General features: G+C 41.4%; 2 protein-coding genes across 2 annotated transcripts in view; one reads left to right on the top strand and one right to left on the bottom strand.

Moving 5' to 3' along the window:
• Positions 1 to 339: 339 nt before the first annotated feature.
• On the bottom strand, positions 340 to 7,481 carry LOC121937140 (adhesion G-protein coupled receptor G4-like). The gene is made up of 5 exons (XM_042480073.1): positions 7,347 to 7,481; positions 3,068 to 3,694; positions 1,709 to 1,774; positions 485 to 579; positions 340 to 372 (listed from the first exon to the last, which is right to left on the bottom strand). Exons 1-5 carry the CDS (start codon positions 7,438 to 7,440, stop codon positions 340 to 342), a joined length of 915 nt encoding a protein of 304 aa, XP_042336007.1. The 5' UTR covers positions 7,441 to 7,481.
• Positions 7,482 to 15,139: 7,658 nt separating this feature from the next.
• MAP7D3 (MAP7 domain containing 3) overlaps positions 15,140 to 15,947 on the top strand; it is a 44,373-nt gene continuing 43,565 nt past the window's right edge. Inside the window, exon 1 of the mRNA XM_042477841.1 lies at positions 15,140 to 15,397. Within this exon, the coding sequence (XP_042333775.1) occupies positions 15,325 to 15,397 (73 nt within the window). The 5' untranslated portion in view covers positions 15,140 to 15,324. The remainder of the gene's footprint in view (positions 15,398 to 15,947) is intronic.

Below are 15,947 nucleotides of genomic sequence, written 5' to 3'. Positions count from 1 at the left end.
GATTAACCATTAATTGACTCCAAGGTGAAAATGGTTTAGTGTATCTCTAAGAGCGCTGATCATTGTCAAAAAAGTCTTACATTGCCTGCTAAAGCAGGGGAACTGGAGCATGGATAAATTATGTCTTTGGACTATAATTTTTAGCTGCATCTATACTGTAAAATTAATGCCGTTTGACACCACTTTAACTGCCCTGGCTCAATGCTATGGAATTCTGGGATTTGTTATTTGGTGAGATATTTAGCCTTCCCTGTCAGAGGGCTCTAGTGTCACAACAAACGACAAATCCCACGAGTCCAGAGGATGGAGCCACAACAGTTAAAGCGGTCTCAAACTGCATTAATTCTGCAGTGTGGCAGCAAACTTTGTCATCTGGGGTAGAGGACAGGAAGGCATCTCAGCTGAATCTTATTTTTTTGTTGGCAAGAGGAGTATGGAGAGTAAAAGAAGACAGTCCTGAATGGGAAACAGAATTAGCACTTGCCCAGTTGGTAGAAAGCTCCACCACATCGTAGTAGTCATATGTATTTGGAGAGCTGGAGAGCACTGAAAATGTTGTCTTGATGTTATAGAAGGTCACTGCAATAAGAGAGAAGAGAAAATAATGAGCAGAGCTGATTTTCATTCAAAAAAAGTGTCAATGCTGCAAGAAGAGGTTGAAAAAGTTCCTTTTTTCAAGACTATGGTACATTTCCTGGAATCCCTTTTTGGCTATGTTGGCTGAAGCATTCTGGAAATTTTGGCTCCCCAAAAGGGACATTTCCAGACTTTGACCTCAAGGTTGTTCAGGTTTTTAACTGTAACAACCATGCCTGCAGAAAAGTTCACTGGACAATTGTTCATTCCTCCAGATGCTGTTGGACTGCAACTTCCAGCAGCCCTAGGCAATGGAGAAGAATGCTAGACGTTGCAATTTACCACTGTTTTGATTGCCACAGGATTCCCACACCAGCAATAAGGGCTATTTCCCATGTAAGGTCTGTAGTGGTCTGTAGACTGTCTTGGAGGATGATGGACTTTTCTTCATTGGAAGTCTTGAAACAGATGTTGGGTGACCACCTTTCAGGAATGTCTTTTCTGTGGTTTCATGTCTTCCAGGGGATTGGACAAGATGGCTTTTGGAGTTCCTTTCACCTCTTATGAGTCTTTGACCCTCCATTAGCATGTCAACAAGGTACGCTACCTAACAATGATAGAAATTCACATAATCATAGAATCTTTGAGCCAGAAGAGACCACAAGAACCACCTAGTCCAACCATCTACCACACAGGTATACATGGATAAAGTACTTCTGAAAGATGACCATCCAACATCTATTTAAAGACTTCCAAAGATGGAGAGTCTGCCAGCTTCCATTCCAATGTCAAACTGCTCCTAGAGTCAAGAAATTCTCCCTATTATTTGCAAGGAGACTTCTTTCTTGTCATTTGAATCCATCGTTTCATGCGCTAGACTCTGGAGCAGCAGAAAATGAGCTGGCTCCATCTTATGCATGATGTCCCATCTGATATTTAAAGATGGCCATCATGTTACCTCTCAGTCTCAGATGTGACCCAAGATATCAGATGGGCAAGAAGTTGAGGATCATTCTGACTCTTATAAAAAGTCATAGTCAGAAAAAAAAATGCAGAAGCTGATGTCAACACATTTGTGAAGGTAACCTTTGATATTTCGAATGCCTTCCTTTCCAGAAGAGAGGATCCATACCTGTAGTTGTGGATTCAGGTGCTTTGCTTGGGAGTGGTGGAGCTGCAGAAGTTGCTTTTTCTTCACCTGCCAAAGAGAGAGGAGAGTACATGAATAGAAAGAGAGAGAAGTAATACACCAGGGAGGAACTTATGTTCTCTCTGTGGAAAAACAAGTATAGGACTTCCATGGACATGCAGGTATCCTATTTCCTATGATCGGCTTATCCAAGTACCGCACACAGTTCATAAATAAATGTTGGCTTGTTGTAAGAAACTCCAAAAAGATGGGAAAGAAATTTACAGAGTGTTCAAAAGTTCCCACGTGGCAGAAACGTGACAGTATGGATTTGATAAAAAGCTTTACTATTCTGCCTCCCACCAGGATCTCAAAGGTCCCATCTTAGTCATAGCTTTAACAAATGGAAATGGAGAAGGAAGACTTGATATGGGAGATGCTCAACGAAACAAATGCCCTTTGAAAGAAATGTCTTCCAGTATTATATGTTGAGCAGAATGGCAGGAATACAAAATGGTGACTCATCTACAGACCGGTTGTGCACCACACAACTGCAACAGTTTTGTACCACTTCAATGGTCATGAATGCATCTTACCGAATTATGGGATTTGTTGTTTAGTGAAGGACTTAAATTCCTCTATTAGAGAGCCCTATATTTGTAAGAAACTAAAGCTCTCTATTTATTTATTCATTTATAGGATTTCTCCCAAAATGGGATTGGGAGATCCCAAATCCTTCAACAAATTACAAATCCTAGGATTGTATAGTTTGGAACCACAGACAACGATAACATTTTAACTGCCATGGTTCCATCATATGAAATCTTAGGGCTTGTAGTTTGGTCAGGGACTTGAAATTCTCTACTAACTCCTCTGAACTTCAGCGGTGGAGTTCTCAAGCGGAAAAGTCTAAGTCCCTCACCAACCTATAGATCCCAGGATCTTATAGGAAGGAGCCATGGCAGTTAATGTGATACCAGAGCATTAGCAAATCACTCTCTCAACCTCAGAGAGCGGCAAAGGCAAACCCCCTTCGAACAAACCTTGCCAAAAAAAACCCTGAGGTAGGACCATCTTAAGGTTGCCATAAATTGGAAATATCTCGAAGGTGCACAACAGCAACAAATATATGCAGTGTTGATACAGCCCATGACAGCTAAAGTGCTACCAGACTCTTGTAACTATAGATAATGGTCTTAATTGGCTTGGGATAGGATTGAACTCTCCAGATATTGTTGAGTTACAGATTGGATCTTCCCTAACTGTTGGCCATGCTGGCTTGGGGCCAATGGGAACTGGGGGCCCAACAACAACCAGAAGTTCACAGGTGCATCAGGCACATAGCTATGGCACCAGACTCACCACAACGTTGGTGATGGGCAGACTCCGTTTGTAGACCATGCAAGGACCAGTAATCGCCCTGCCAGCTCACGGCGTTCCCTCGGTCGCAGTTAGCCATGTTCTGTTGGTCTCTCACATAATCCCACATTTGGAAATAGTGCAAAATGCCAATGAAGACAAAGGATGGGTTCGGGATGATATGCCCATTCTGGTTTTTGTGCAGTTGACCCAACACCAGCGTCCCATTCGGCTTGAGGCACTGATGGGTCACCTCAACGGTGATGTTCTTCATCTTGCTTCCATTGTGGAAAATCTCAAACAATTTCTTCTTGCCGTCCCACACGCAGCAGATCCGGTGCATCTTATACGCAGCGAAATCCTGTCTCATCTCAGTCACATTGCCCAAGATGAACACCTGCAAGGTGGACTTATTGATGGAAAGGGCCAGCTCCACATTCCTGAAGTCGCTGGAGGAGCTGTTTACATCGTAGGAAAACGCTGCCCAGGTTGCCACACTCTCCTCGGTTTTGTTGAAATCAAAACACACCGTAAACATGCACAGTCTGCGAACCTGGTGACCGTCCAAGGAGACATATTTGCCCGTTCGTCCTGTGAAAACCAGTTGCTTCTCTTTGAGAGAGGTGGATTCTGTTTATCATATGGACATAACAAGAAAAAAAGTAGGTATAAATATGATACCAAATTGGTTTCTGTCCAATGGGTCCATTTCTCCTCCTGCCAATAGCTATTACAGAGATCAAGGAAAACAATGCATTAATTATTGTAACCTGCCTTGAATCCCATTGTGGGAGAAAGGCGGGATATAAATACTTAAAATACTTAAATAAAAAATACATTTTAAAATATCACAAATAGCAGGGGGTCTAGGTATGGAAAGGCAGGATGAGGAAGTTGCTACCCTTCACATAAGAATTATTCTCCCCAAAGAAAGTTTTCCTTCTGTCCCTGACTTTTTAGCACCGCAGCAATGTGACACTTCAGTCAAGCATTTGGAAAGAGAGTTTAGCCATTCGAAGAGACCGAGGGAATGCGAACACAGCAAATAGAAGAGTTCTAGGTGTGAATAATTTTTCAGCGTCTCAAAGTTAGAAATTGGGAGACTGTTAGGAGAAAAAATAGTTTCTATTTATTTATTTATTAAGTGTGTTTTGTTGATTGTGTATCAATAAAATGTACTAGGTTGGCAACTGTCAGCCAGAGGACGTTTTCTTCGGCCGCTCCTAAATTGGGGAATGACCTGCCAGAAGAGATTTGACAGCTGAATACACCATCCGAATTTAAAACAGCATTGAAGACCAATCTCTTCCGGCAGGCTTATCCAGATGGTTTTTAAACTGTAAATTTTAAATGAAGAATGTTTAAATGTTGATTGTTTTAGTATGTGTACATCATATTTGCCCTTTTGTACTGATGTGTGTTTTAACTGATGACTTTTTAACAGATGCTGTTTGTCTTAATTGTTGTTCTCCACCTCAATCCATGAAGAAAGACGAGTAAGAAATAATAATACTAATAATGATGGTTCTTTGTTATCTTCATCATCTTCATCTTCTTCCTCCTCTTCTTGTCCTTCTTCTTCCTCCATCATCAGCACTTTCTCTTTCATTTCATTTCCCTTTCCTCCTCCTCTGTATCTGTTTATCATCTCTTGACCCCATGCCCCCCCCAAGGTTAGTGATGATGATTGTGATTATGATGTGCTGTGATGATGATGATGATCATCATCATCATCACTTTGGGAGCTCCATTATTATCAACATCATCACCATCACCATTTCGGGGGGATACGGTGGGTCATGAGATAATAAATAGATACAGTGGAGAAGAGGGACATGGAAGAGATGATGATGATGATGGAGGAAGAGGAGAGAGCAAGGAGAGGAGGAGAAAGATGATGAAGATAACAAAGATGAAGAACCATCACTACCATCACTCTCCAAGCATTGCTGGAGTGCAACTCCCAGCATCATTCACCATTAGTTCTAGTGATAGCAGGGGCATTGGGAGCTGTAGTCCAGCAACATCTGGAAGGAGATATATCCCTCCCTCCGTTCCATCCTTAGAAGAAAACCCTACATCTTCCTTGCTATGACCTTTAGGGTTCAAAAGACAGAAAACGCCAATCTTCCTTCACGCAGCCAGCCTCAGTTCGAACCAGCTAGGACCATCCTAACATGTTTATCGTAGTCATTAAAGATTAGCTCCTGTAGGAAAGGGAAGTGGCAAGCAACCCAAGATTTTATGGCTCCACGTTCAAGGCTGTTTTCCCCAATCAATTTCCATCCCAACTCTGGCCTTTATCAAGGATGTCAGGCCGGCATACTAAATCCCCTCCCGGCTGCTGCCCAGTTGTAAATCTTATTAGATTATTTGCTGTTCAGAGAGAAGGTACACACCGGTGGAAATTTCGAAAGCCACCCATGCATTTCCCACCAGTCCTGATCGGAGATGCACTATGAATTATGGACAGAAGTGATATTTGGGTTTTTTTGTTGCTAACAAACCCTGTTGTATATCAGCTACTTTGGATTTTTTCCCTTAGCAGCAGAGGGAAGCCAGTGAAGGTCAACGTTTGGCATCATTTGTGATTCACAGAGGCAGACAATTGATTTCCTTTTCTAAAGATCAGTGTCCTCCTTAACTATAGTTTTAAAGGGGAAGGGAGGATGAAAGAGATAGGGCCTAAGTACTCTAAAGGCACCAGGTCCTGTCTGAAAGTCTCTTCCAACTTATGATTCTATCTTGGAAACTAAGCAAAGTCAGCCCTGATTAGGACTTGGATGTGAGACCACCAATGGACACCAGTCGCTGTAGGCTCCATTCCGAGGAAGGAACTGGTTTTGCAAAACCACCTCTGAGTATTCCTTCCCTAAGAAAACTCATTGAAATTCATGTGGTCACCATAAGTTGACAGGCAATTGAAGACATACACACACTCTTACATAGAACTAAATACCCTAAGGGCACCCTATCCCATCTTATCTTGGAAGCTAAGCAGGGTCAGCCCTGGTTAGTACTTGGATGAGAGACCGCCAAGGAATCCCAGGTGCTGTAGGCTCCATTTCAGAGGAAGGAACTGGAGAAACCACCTTCGGGTATTCCTTGTTAAAGAAAACCCTATGAAATTCATGGTGTCACCATAAGGTTTCTGTAGGAGGCCACCATTACAGACAAAGTGGAATCGTAGTTCTATACCTATATAATGTGGAAGAGCCCTAGGTCAGAATACTTAAGGGCATGTAATGTTTTTGGGAGCACAAAAAGGACAAAAACTGCCGCTGGATTATGAGGAAATTTAAATATAAGAGGGAAACTATTTGCTAATTCACCACAATGAAATAGTTTGGAAGGAAGTCCAGAGTTTATCATGGTCCATCACCTAGAAACAAACTTTTCCTGATAACACAATGAGTTGCTTCCAGTTTGCTGGTGAGTGTGATTTTCATAATGGTGACGAAACAGAGATAATATGTGCAAATGATGCTGGAGAGGATCTTTGGTTTTCAAACAGATCTTCTCTCACTTGTTAAATGAAGGCATAGTTTTATACCGTCTCTCAAAACAAATGCAAATGTTCTGCAATAGTGTGTGGGTGCTGTATCCCTCCTGCAACCATGCATTTGAATGGTATATAATAATAATAATGTAATAATAATATATTTATTTGTATCTTGCCTCTCCCTTTTGAGGATTGAGGCAGGATCAAGACGGAATAGCATGCATTTGAGTGGTTCTTTATCTCCGAGTCTTCCCAAAAATGGAAAAGTTGATCTGTCAGGGAAAACTTTCTCCATTTTACTGCATTTGTTGTTGTGTGCTTTCAAGCCAAGCCTAAAGCGACCCTATCAAGGGGTCTTCTTGGAACGATTTGCTCAAAGGGGGCTTAGCTTTGCCATCTTCTGAGGCTGAGAGAGTGTGACTTGCCTAAAGTCACCCAGCGGGTTTCCGTGGCTTAGTAGGGATTCAAACCATGGTCTCCAGAGTCATAGGCTCATTCCGCACTGCAGAAATAATGCTGTTTGACAGTGCTTCAAATACCGTGGCTCAATGCTATGGAATCCTGTCGTTTGGAGTTTGTCATGGCACCAGTTCTCTCTGACACAGAAGTCTAAATAGCTCACAAAACTACAAATCCAAGCGTTCCATAGCATTGAGCCGTGGCAGTTGAAGCAGTGTCAAATTGCATTAATTCTGCAGTCCAAATGCAACCCCCAGACAAGAGATTTGCATCCAGAGGTGGTACATCCAGATTCACCTCCAATGCTGAGGAAGTTTATACCTGAGAGGAGAAACAAAACTGCCGCAATGGTGATCCAGGTGCAAAGGAACTTTAGTGGACAACTCCCAGTGATGCGCAATTGTTGGTCTCTCATTCTCTAGACATCATCTAGAAGGAAGAGGAGAATCCAGTGATATACTTTCTGGATAAAAGAAGCAAAACACTTTCAGGTAGAGACAGATCTGTGGCTAATCTGACTTTGGAGCATCCATGTTCACCTTCAGCTCAGAAAAATCACTTTTTTGGAGTATAGCTCCCCAAAACCCTCCACTGTGCTATACTTGCTGGGGGATTCTGGGACATATAGACACACACCCCCACCCCAAAAAAGTAACTTTCTCCAAAGCTGCTTCAAAACCCTCCAGGGTCTCGTTCCTCTTATCTCCCTGGTTTTGTATCTCCATTGTTTAAAGAGATAGTTTCATTAGAATCAGCACCCAACAGATACATGCACCCAACAAACTCATACAAGCAAATTATGAAAAGAAGCTTGGCGTGTAGCAGAAGGACAAAGAAACCCACAAAAGGAAACAGATTGTCCTTTTAGGCTGCATCCACACTGCAGAAACAATCCAGTTTGGCACCTCTTTAACTGCAATAGCACAATGCTATGGAATCCTAGGATTTGTAGTTTGTTGTGGCACCAGAGGTCTCTGACAACTAATGGAATCCACCAATGAGAAACTGCCCTAGCTTCAACATCTACTTTTTCTTTATACCTAAAATTACTTTTTGCAGCTACTTTCAGGGGAACTACAACTCCCAGAACCTCCTTGCAGTCTGAGAAATAAACTTTTCCAAGCTCTGTTTAGAGCGTAATACTGACAGCAGGCTTTGCCATTTGAACATCCTTATTAATCTACACATCTTGCGTGTGTTTAATTCAAATTCTTAATAATTCATTTTTTTAAAGGAAGTCATTAAAAGATGCTTTGCAAGCCAACCTGCCAAAAATACAAGAGCCCTTACCTGACCGGAAAGCAGTTATGGAGATCTGCGATCAGACTTTGCCAAACCTAAACCATTTCCTGAGATCTTCAATAACATTTCCTTCTTAAGATGAAAGAATGACAGATTTGATTTGGGATGGTTTCAGTACACAAATATAAAACACGGTTCCTCTCCAAACAAAAACCCACCAAACAGTGATACCTTTATTGGCCGACCGAAATGCACCATATACTCGTTGCAAGCTTTCCTCTCCAGTTTGTAGTGTTTCTCCTGCAAACCTCTCAGACAATGTATGAAAGCTGCCAGGCAGTCGATCTTTGGCCCACCTTCTCTTTATTACCTGTGTGTTATAATGCATTCACCCTCCCTTTTCCATCTTTTAAACCAACACCTTCTTTTCCCCTGTTTATGGGCCGTGCTTGATATACGCTCCCAACTAAAAGAGGAAGGACAAATCCTTTGCAAAAAAAATAATTTTAATGTTGCACCACAAATAAACACTGCACTCAATGGGGGACCCATTCACACTGCAGAATCATAGCACTATTATTCCATGTTGACTGCCATAGTTCCATCTTGAGATTCATGCAGCGCTTTCCAAACTTTGGACCTCCAAATCTTTTTGTGTTTCAGGTTCCAAAATTCCAGACTGTTGTCCAAACTGGCTGGGGCTTCTGGGAGTTGAGGTCCAAAACACCTGGAGGACCCAAGTTTGGGAATCACTGATTTAGAGAATGGCATTTAAAAGTCCCAGCCAGAGAGAGGTCAAGGGCTTCACCAAACTACAGATCCCAGGATTCCACAGGATGAAACCATGGCTGTTAAAGTGGGATCGTAGTGCTATAACTAGCCCTTGGTGCAGATGTTGCTGGACTGCAACTCCCAGCATTCTTCTCCATTGTCTAGGGCTGCTGGAAGTTGCAGTCCAACAGCATCTGGAGGGACGAACAACAATTTTCCAGGACAAAATTCAGTCCAGTGAATTTTCTGCAGGCATGGTTGATATGATAAGATACGATTTAAAAACCCAACAACCTTGAGTTCAATGTTTAGAAATGTTCCTTTTGGGGGCCCAACATTTCCAGAATTCCTCAGCCAGCATTAGCAGAAAGGGATTCTGGAAATTTTAGTCTCTTTTTTTACAACCTCTGCTTGCAATATTGAAACTTTTGAGTTTTTTTAAATTACATTGTTTAAAAAATGAAAAACAGCCCTGTTTATTATTTTCTCTTTTCCTTTATTGTAGTAACTTCCTATAACAGATTTTTCAGTGCTCTCCAGTTCTCCAAAGATGTTTGATGACTACAATGCTATGATTTTCTACAAATCATAGCAAGAGCTAATTCTGTCTTCAACTCAGGGCTGTCTCCCTAGAAATAAGATTCTGCTCAGATGCCATCTTGTTCTCCCCACCCCAGATGACAAAGGCAGAAATAATGCAATGATGCCAGGCTCAGTGCTATGGGATCCTGGGATTTGTAGTTTCGTGAGTTATTTAGTCTTCTCTGTCCAAGTGCCTCTTGTGCCACAACAACTACAAAGCCCAGAACCCCATCAAATGAAGCCATGGCAGTTAAAGCAGCGTCAAACTGCATTAATTCTGCAATTGAGGCTGCATCCGCACCACACTGGAGAAATCTGGCGCCACAACAAGCCATCATTCCCATAATTCCATAGCTTCGAGCCATGGCAGTTAAAGTGGTGTCAAACTGGATTATTTTTGCAGGGCGGATGCAGTCGTAGATGCATCTAAGTACTAGAAATGTGTGTGCATTCCTTCATATTTTTTTAGTTAAAAGGAAACGCTTGTGCCTTAAGAGCCAAAGGAAAGTTTTAAAAGGCTGGTGTATGTGCTATACTCTGAATTTAAGCCATTGTCAAGTGGGTTGCTCAACTTTGTCTGCAAAATTAACAGGTCGGATACTACTGACCTCTGACCGCCAACTATTAACCAATCATGGAAATACCAAAGATCGGTAACATATTAGATCATAAAATCTAATATTGCTTAGAGGGTTATAAAAAAAGATTAGGTTGGTGTCATAAAATGATAAATCCAAGGGGGAGTTTGGAGAGGATGGGGAAATAGATGGGGATGGGTAAAAGAACTTCAGCTTGTGCCTTGTTTCGTCATTATTTCATTTTTGTTCTGTCGCTAGTTCTGATGTGGCGTTGTGACTCCAATGAGCATTTCTTCATAACGCCTCACATTGAGGTCTGGATTCAAGGCAAAAAGGAAAAGAGGGGCAAGTGGCATGGCTGCTTTTAAATATGACAGTCCTCAGCTAGTTTCCTTCCTTATTTTTTGCACAATAGTCTCAGAAACTGGAGGAATTCTGGACACCATACTCCAAAAAGAAAAGAAAAAGGAACTTTTCTAAGCCATAGATACTTGGGGATGAAAGGTGCTACCTTCAGACTCTGAGTTTCATGAAAGTCCGCTGGTAGTTCCTCTTTGCTCCTAGACTGTGACATTTTTACAGAGAGAAAGATTAGCATTCATGACTTGATTCTTGGAAATAAAGGGATATGTATGTATGTATGTATGTATGTATGTAATAAGCACATAAATTCAGCAGCGGTACTACAGTTAACAACGCTTGGCAATGAAGGATCGCTGGGCTCACAGCGGTGGAAAATGAAAGCAATAATTTCTAACAAATGTGCCGAAATGCCCTCATCTGACAAAGCAGCAGTTAGCTCAACTCACACTGGGCTGATCTGTTAGGAAAAGAATAAATCTCTTTATATTCTTATCCTGCAGCAGTCCCTATTATCACACCATAGAGTCACAATCTCCCATTACATTATAGGTTCTTTAATTATAGGCACAGCTAGCCGGTGCTTTGAGCCAAGAAAGATCTGGAAAGAGTCTTGTTTTCCAGGATTCCAGCAACTTTACATCTAAAAAAATAAATCAGACTAACAGGATTGCATGGAAACTCAATGGTGTTGGAGGGTTTACAAAGCAGTTAATATCAGAATTCAACTAGAAGTGCGCATCCCCTGTAAAATGTAACATCTGTCCACATCGGCCGTATGTTGGATTGTGATGCAAGGAAAGTGCTGTGCAAAACAGATGTTTGGGGTTATGCGCAGGAAACCCAAAGTACAGGCAGCCTTGTATATTTAAGGAGAAGTTACAAAACAATGTCAACGCAAGGACTGTCCAGTCCAGTCTACAATGTTTGCCAAGCTATATATGCCATAGCATTGATCCAGGGCAGATAAAGTGGTGTCAAACTGGATTATTTCTGCAGTGAGGACAGCCCAAACCACACCATTTCCTATAACAAATTAATGCCCAGTCAGGTGGGAACTGTCCATTCCTGACCCTTTGCACTTTTACACCAAGATACGTATATAGTAGCAAACAAGGATGCAAACATTGCATGGTTTACCCATATTCTTTCAGGGTGTTTGTATCTTGCAAAATTAGGGAAGAGCAGTATTGCTGTTATCCCGACAGATGGCACCAGAATACTGACATTCCCATGCGCAACTTGGGCCTCGAAATATGTTCCTTTTTAACCCACTAATAACTCACACTGTTGGCTTGCAGTCCGTGCCTTTACTGTTCTGCTAAAATTACATTAAACTTCAAGTCCTTCCAAGCTGGAAAGACTATCTTGGAGATATCACAACTAGCCATTTCTAACGAATGCTGGACTAAAGGGATCGCTCTCTATATAGGGCCATTATTCTTGTTAAAACCTGTCTCGCAGAGCCAACCCGAGACACCTTACTCTCCAAGGCAAACTAACAAATGGTTGCCGTCGCTGTTCAGTGTCTTCAAGTCATTTCTTTTATTTATTTGTTTTTAAATATATATATTTTTAATTATCAAAACACAGTTACAAATTTACACATCTTGAGTGACATAAAGTCGTCACATTATATCAACAAAATATATGCGTCATACTTCCCTTAGTTCTCCAGCAATAAATATCTTTCCATGATAATATTCGACATAGACCTATTCTTCTTTATAGTCGTTCAAAAGATATTCTGAAACTTAATATAGACGATAAATGCAAACTATTACTATTTCCCATTTAGTACTTTTACTGTTCTGACTTATTCTTAGATATCCTTGTTCTATTCCCATTTATTGCCATCTTATATATATATAAATATATATTTCAGTATTTCGTTACCGGAGACCATTCTTCGTCTAATTTTTCTACATCTTTACAATTTAACCAGATAGTGAGTTTGTCCATTTCTTCCATTTTTGACAGCTTCAATATCCAGTCATCAACCGATGGTAATTCTTGACTTTTTCGACTTTTGGACAATCAATATTATGGCTGCTGAAATCATGTACAAAACCACTTCTGACTAATGGCAACCATAGAAGAAGTGCGTTAATTCTACAGTGCAGATGCAGCATAAGAAATAGAATGCATTCCTATGGCCAAATAAGAGGTTTCCCTTCCATAAACTACTATTCTCCCATCCACACTTCAACTTTATTCTCAGATAAATGGCTTGTTCAAGATAGATTACTGGGTGGCAAAGGACATGGCATGGCATGCCCACCAACACTCTACAGATTAACATTGGGACAAGTATGCCCAAGAAAGTTAAAGCAGTCCTAAACTGGATTATTTCTGCAGTGTAGATCGGATCCAAGAAAGTTAAATGCTTCCCAAAACATATACTCATGTATAAGCCTAGATATTTTAATCCAAAAAGTGACTCCAAAAACATCCATGGATCAATGTAAAATTATTATTATTATTATTATTATTATTATTGGATCAATGTAAGTATTGCACTGTACTTTAATTCTTATTTTAAAAAAGGAACCCTCCCCTTATCATATCAAAATCCATAAGTTTGGCCCCAAAACCTGCCCTCGACTTATATATGAGGTCAACTTATATATGGTACAAATTGCAGAATTCCACAGCATTGCTCCACGGCAGTTAAAGCGGTGTCAAACTGCGCTAATTCTGCGGTGCGGACGCAGCCAGAGAGGGAGGTGTTGGGTGCGAAGCAATCCCTGGAGCTGGAAATCTCATAAGATGCATTCTTGCAAGAGGTAAAAATGGAACGACAGAGATACAGCCAAAGGAAGAAACGGACGCTGCTGTGTTATATTTGAAGTCGCGGCGTTGCATATGGCGCCTTGGAACCCAGACACACAGGGATCTGTTTGCAAAGAGAAGCCAGAATAATTCAGTGTCCCAGGCTAACAAAAACCCTTCTTTTAAGATAAGACAGCAGACAGAACCAAACACTGGAGCCTTGTAGCGACAGGACTCTTTCGGAGGAGCAAAGGCAGGGGATGCGCAGTCCCACAAAGCCCTTTTTGCTGGATTCACATCCTTCAGCTGCCGCCTGAGAAGAAGAGAGAAGGCTTTAAATGAAAGCAAGAGTCTCTGGGGGGAAATGGGCAAATTCTCGGGACATACTAAAACAAAGGACAGTACTTGCCCATAGGGAAAGCATACTTGCCCATAGAGAATCATCGGAGATTGCTTGCCCATAGGAAATAATGATTCTCTATAGGCAAGCAATCTCCGTTATTTCCTATGGACAAGCAATCTCCAATGATTCTCTATGGGCAAGTATGCTTTCCCTATGGGCAAGTACTGTCCTTTGTTTTAGTACGTCCCTAATTCTCAAGTCAGAAACACAAACAGGAGCAGATTGTAAGCCTGAGGGCAGGGAACCACCCAATTAAAAAGATTATATGTACAGCGCTGTGTAAATTTACAGCGCTTTATAAATAAAGGTTAATAATAATAAATGCTAAAATACCAAGGAAATCTGTCTCAGCTTCATTAGACATTAAGGACCCGTCCACATTGCAGAAATAACCCGGTTTGTCACCACTTTAACCACCCTTGGGTAATTACAAATATTAAAGTATTAATATTAACAATATTAATATTATTAAACATATATTATTTATTAATTATATTATACTATTATATATAGTATATTTTATTAATTATATATTATTTATTAATATTATTATGTTATATATATTATATATATAATATTATTACATATTAGTAATTAAAATATATATTAATTATATATATAAAATTAATTGTATATTATTTATTAATATTATCATATAATACTACATTATAATATTATATATATAATATGATTACATATAAGTAATTATATATTATTTATTAATTATATTATATTTTAATATTGTTAATTATATATTATTTATTAATTATTTTATATTACTACTGTATATCATATTATATATTAATTATATATATAAATTATATAGATATAATTATATATATAATGCATATATATTCTATATTATATAATATATAAATATTATCATATTAAAAATTATATATATTATATATTTTAATATTATCACCATTATTAGTACTATTAATAATTAATAATATTAATTAACAGTATTAATTGTTATTAATATTATTAATAAATCTGAATATTATAATAATAATTAATATTAATAATTCATGTTAAAGTCATATTAATAATAATAATAATACATATTAAAATGAGGGGTAATTAAAAATTAGGGAAAGCGGGATTCGAACTCGCGACACTTGTTTCAAAAAAAGCGCGCAAAGGGAAAGCAGCCGCGAGGCTTATAGTAGGCGGGAGGCGGAAAGGAGGAGCTCAAGCAGAGGGGAGGAGCCAAGCGCGCTCTCCCGAGCCGTCTACTGAGTTTGCGCCCTCAGAGCGCGCGCGTATGCGTTAGTGTCAGTCTGAGCCCTCACGCATGCGCCTTGTGCTCCAGCCGGTCTCTGAGCTGCGCCGGTTTCCTCCTTTGATGACAAGGGAGAGGGAGTAGCGGCGCTGCGCATGCGCGTACGTGGCGCGCCGGCGGGACCACGGAGGAGGAGGAGGAGGAGGAGGGCGCGGCTTGGCTCATGCGGAGCATGCGCAGTGGGCCTGGCTCCCTCAGCCCCGCTTGGCGGTTCTCCGCCCGCGCTCGCTGCGGCTGCTGGGCGTGTGTCGCTGCTCGCGAGGTTGGCCCGGCGGCGGAGGAGGAGGAGGAGGCGGCAGGAGGAAGATGGCGGAGGGCAACGGAGCCCCGCCGCCACCGTCGTCCTCGTCGTCCCTGAAGGGCCTCCGCGAGCAGATGGGTGAGAGGCGGCGGCGGCGGCGGCAGTGCTGCTGCTCAGGGACCGAGGGAGAGGAGGGCTGGGGCCGGAAGAAGGGTTTCCTGTCACGTCCGCCTCTCCCAGCTGCCCCAAGGGCCCTCCACGGCCCCTCAGAGCCCCACAAGTGGGCACACGGGGGTCCCCTTTCCCCCCAATTGGGGATGAATGGGGGTCCCTTTCCCTGCCCCACCCCCATCCCTTTGCCTTTCAATTGGGGATCAAGTGGGGTCTCTTTCCATCCTAACCCCCCCCCCAAATTGGGGATGAATTGGGGCCCCTTTCCCTGCCCCCATTGAGATAAATTGAGGCCCCTTCCCCCCCTTCAATTGGGGATAAGTTAGGGTCTCTTTCCCCCTCAATTAGAATTCCTCCCTTCCTTTCATTGAGGGTAAATTGGGGTCCCTTCCTTCATTTGGGGATAAATTGGGGTCCCTTTGCCCCCAGTTGCAGCTAAATGGGGATTCTTTCCCTGCCTCCCATTGGGGTAAATTGAGGCCCCTTTGCCCCCTCAGTTGAACATAAATGGGAGTCC

This window comes from Sceloporus undulatus, chromosome 7, assembly GCF_019175285.1.
Source record: "Sceloporus undulatus isolate JIND9_A2432 ecotype Alabama chromosome 7, SceUnd_v1.1, whole genome shotgun sequence".
Classification (NCBI taxonomy): domain Eukaryota; kingdom Metazoa; phylum Chordata; class Lepidosauria; order Squamata; family Phrynosomatidae; genus Sceloporus; species Sceloporus undulatus.
This window is presented reverse-complemented; position numbering and strand designations above follow the sequence as displayed.

Bases quoted from the DNA above. Each gene is read 5' to 3' on its own strand.
- LOC121937140 (XM_042480073.1), bottom strand. From the start codon at position 7,440: ATGAGAGACCAACAATTGCGCATCACTGGGAGTTGTCCACTAAAGTTC. The intron at 3,695-7,346 runs GTATAAACTTCC...TATGATAAACAG, and splicing joins AGTTTTGTTTCTCCTCTCAG to AATCCACCTCTCTCAAAGAG. The intron at 580-1,708 runs GTATGGATCCTC...CTCTTATTGCAG, and splicing joins ACCTGAATCCACAACTACAG to TGACCTTCTATAACATCAAG.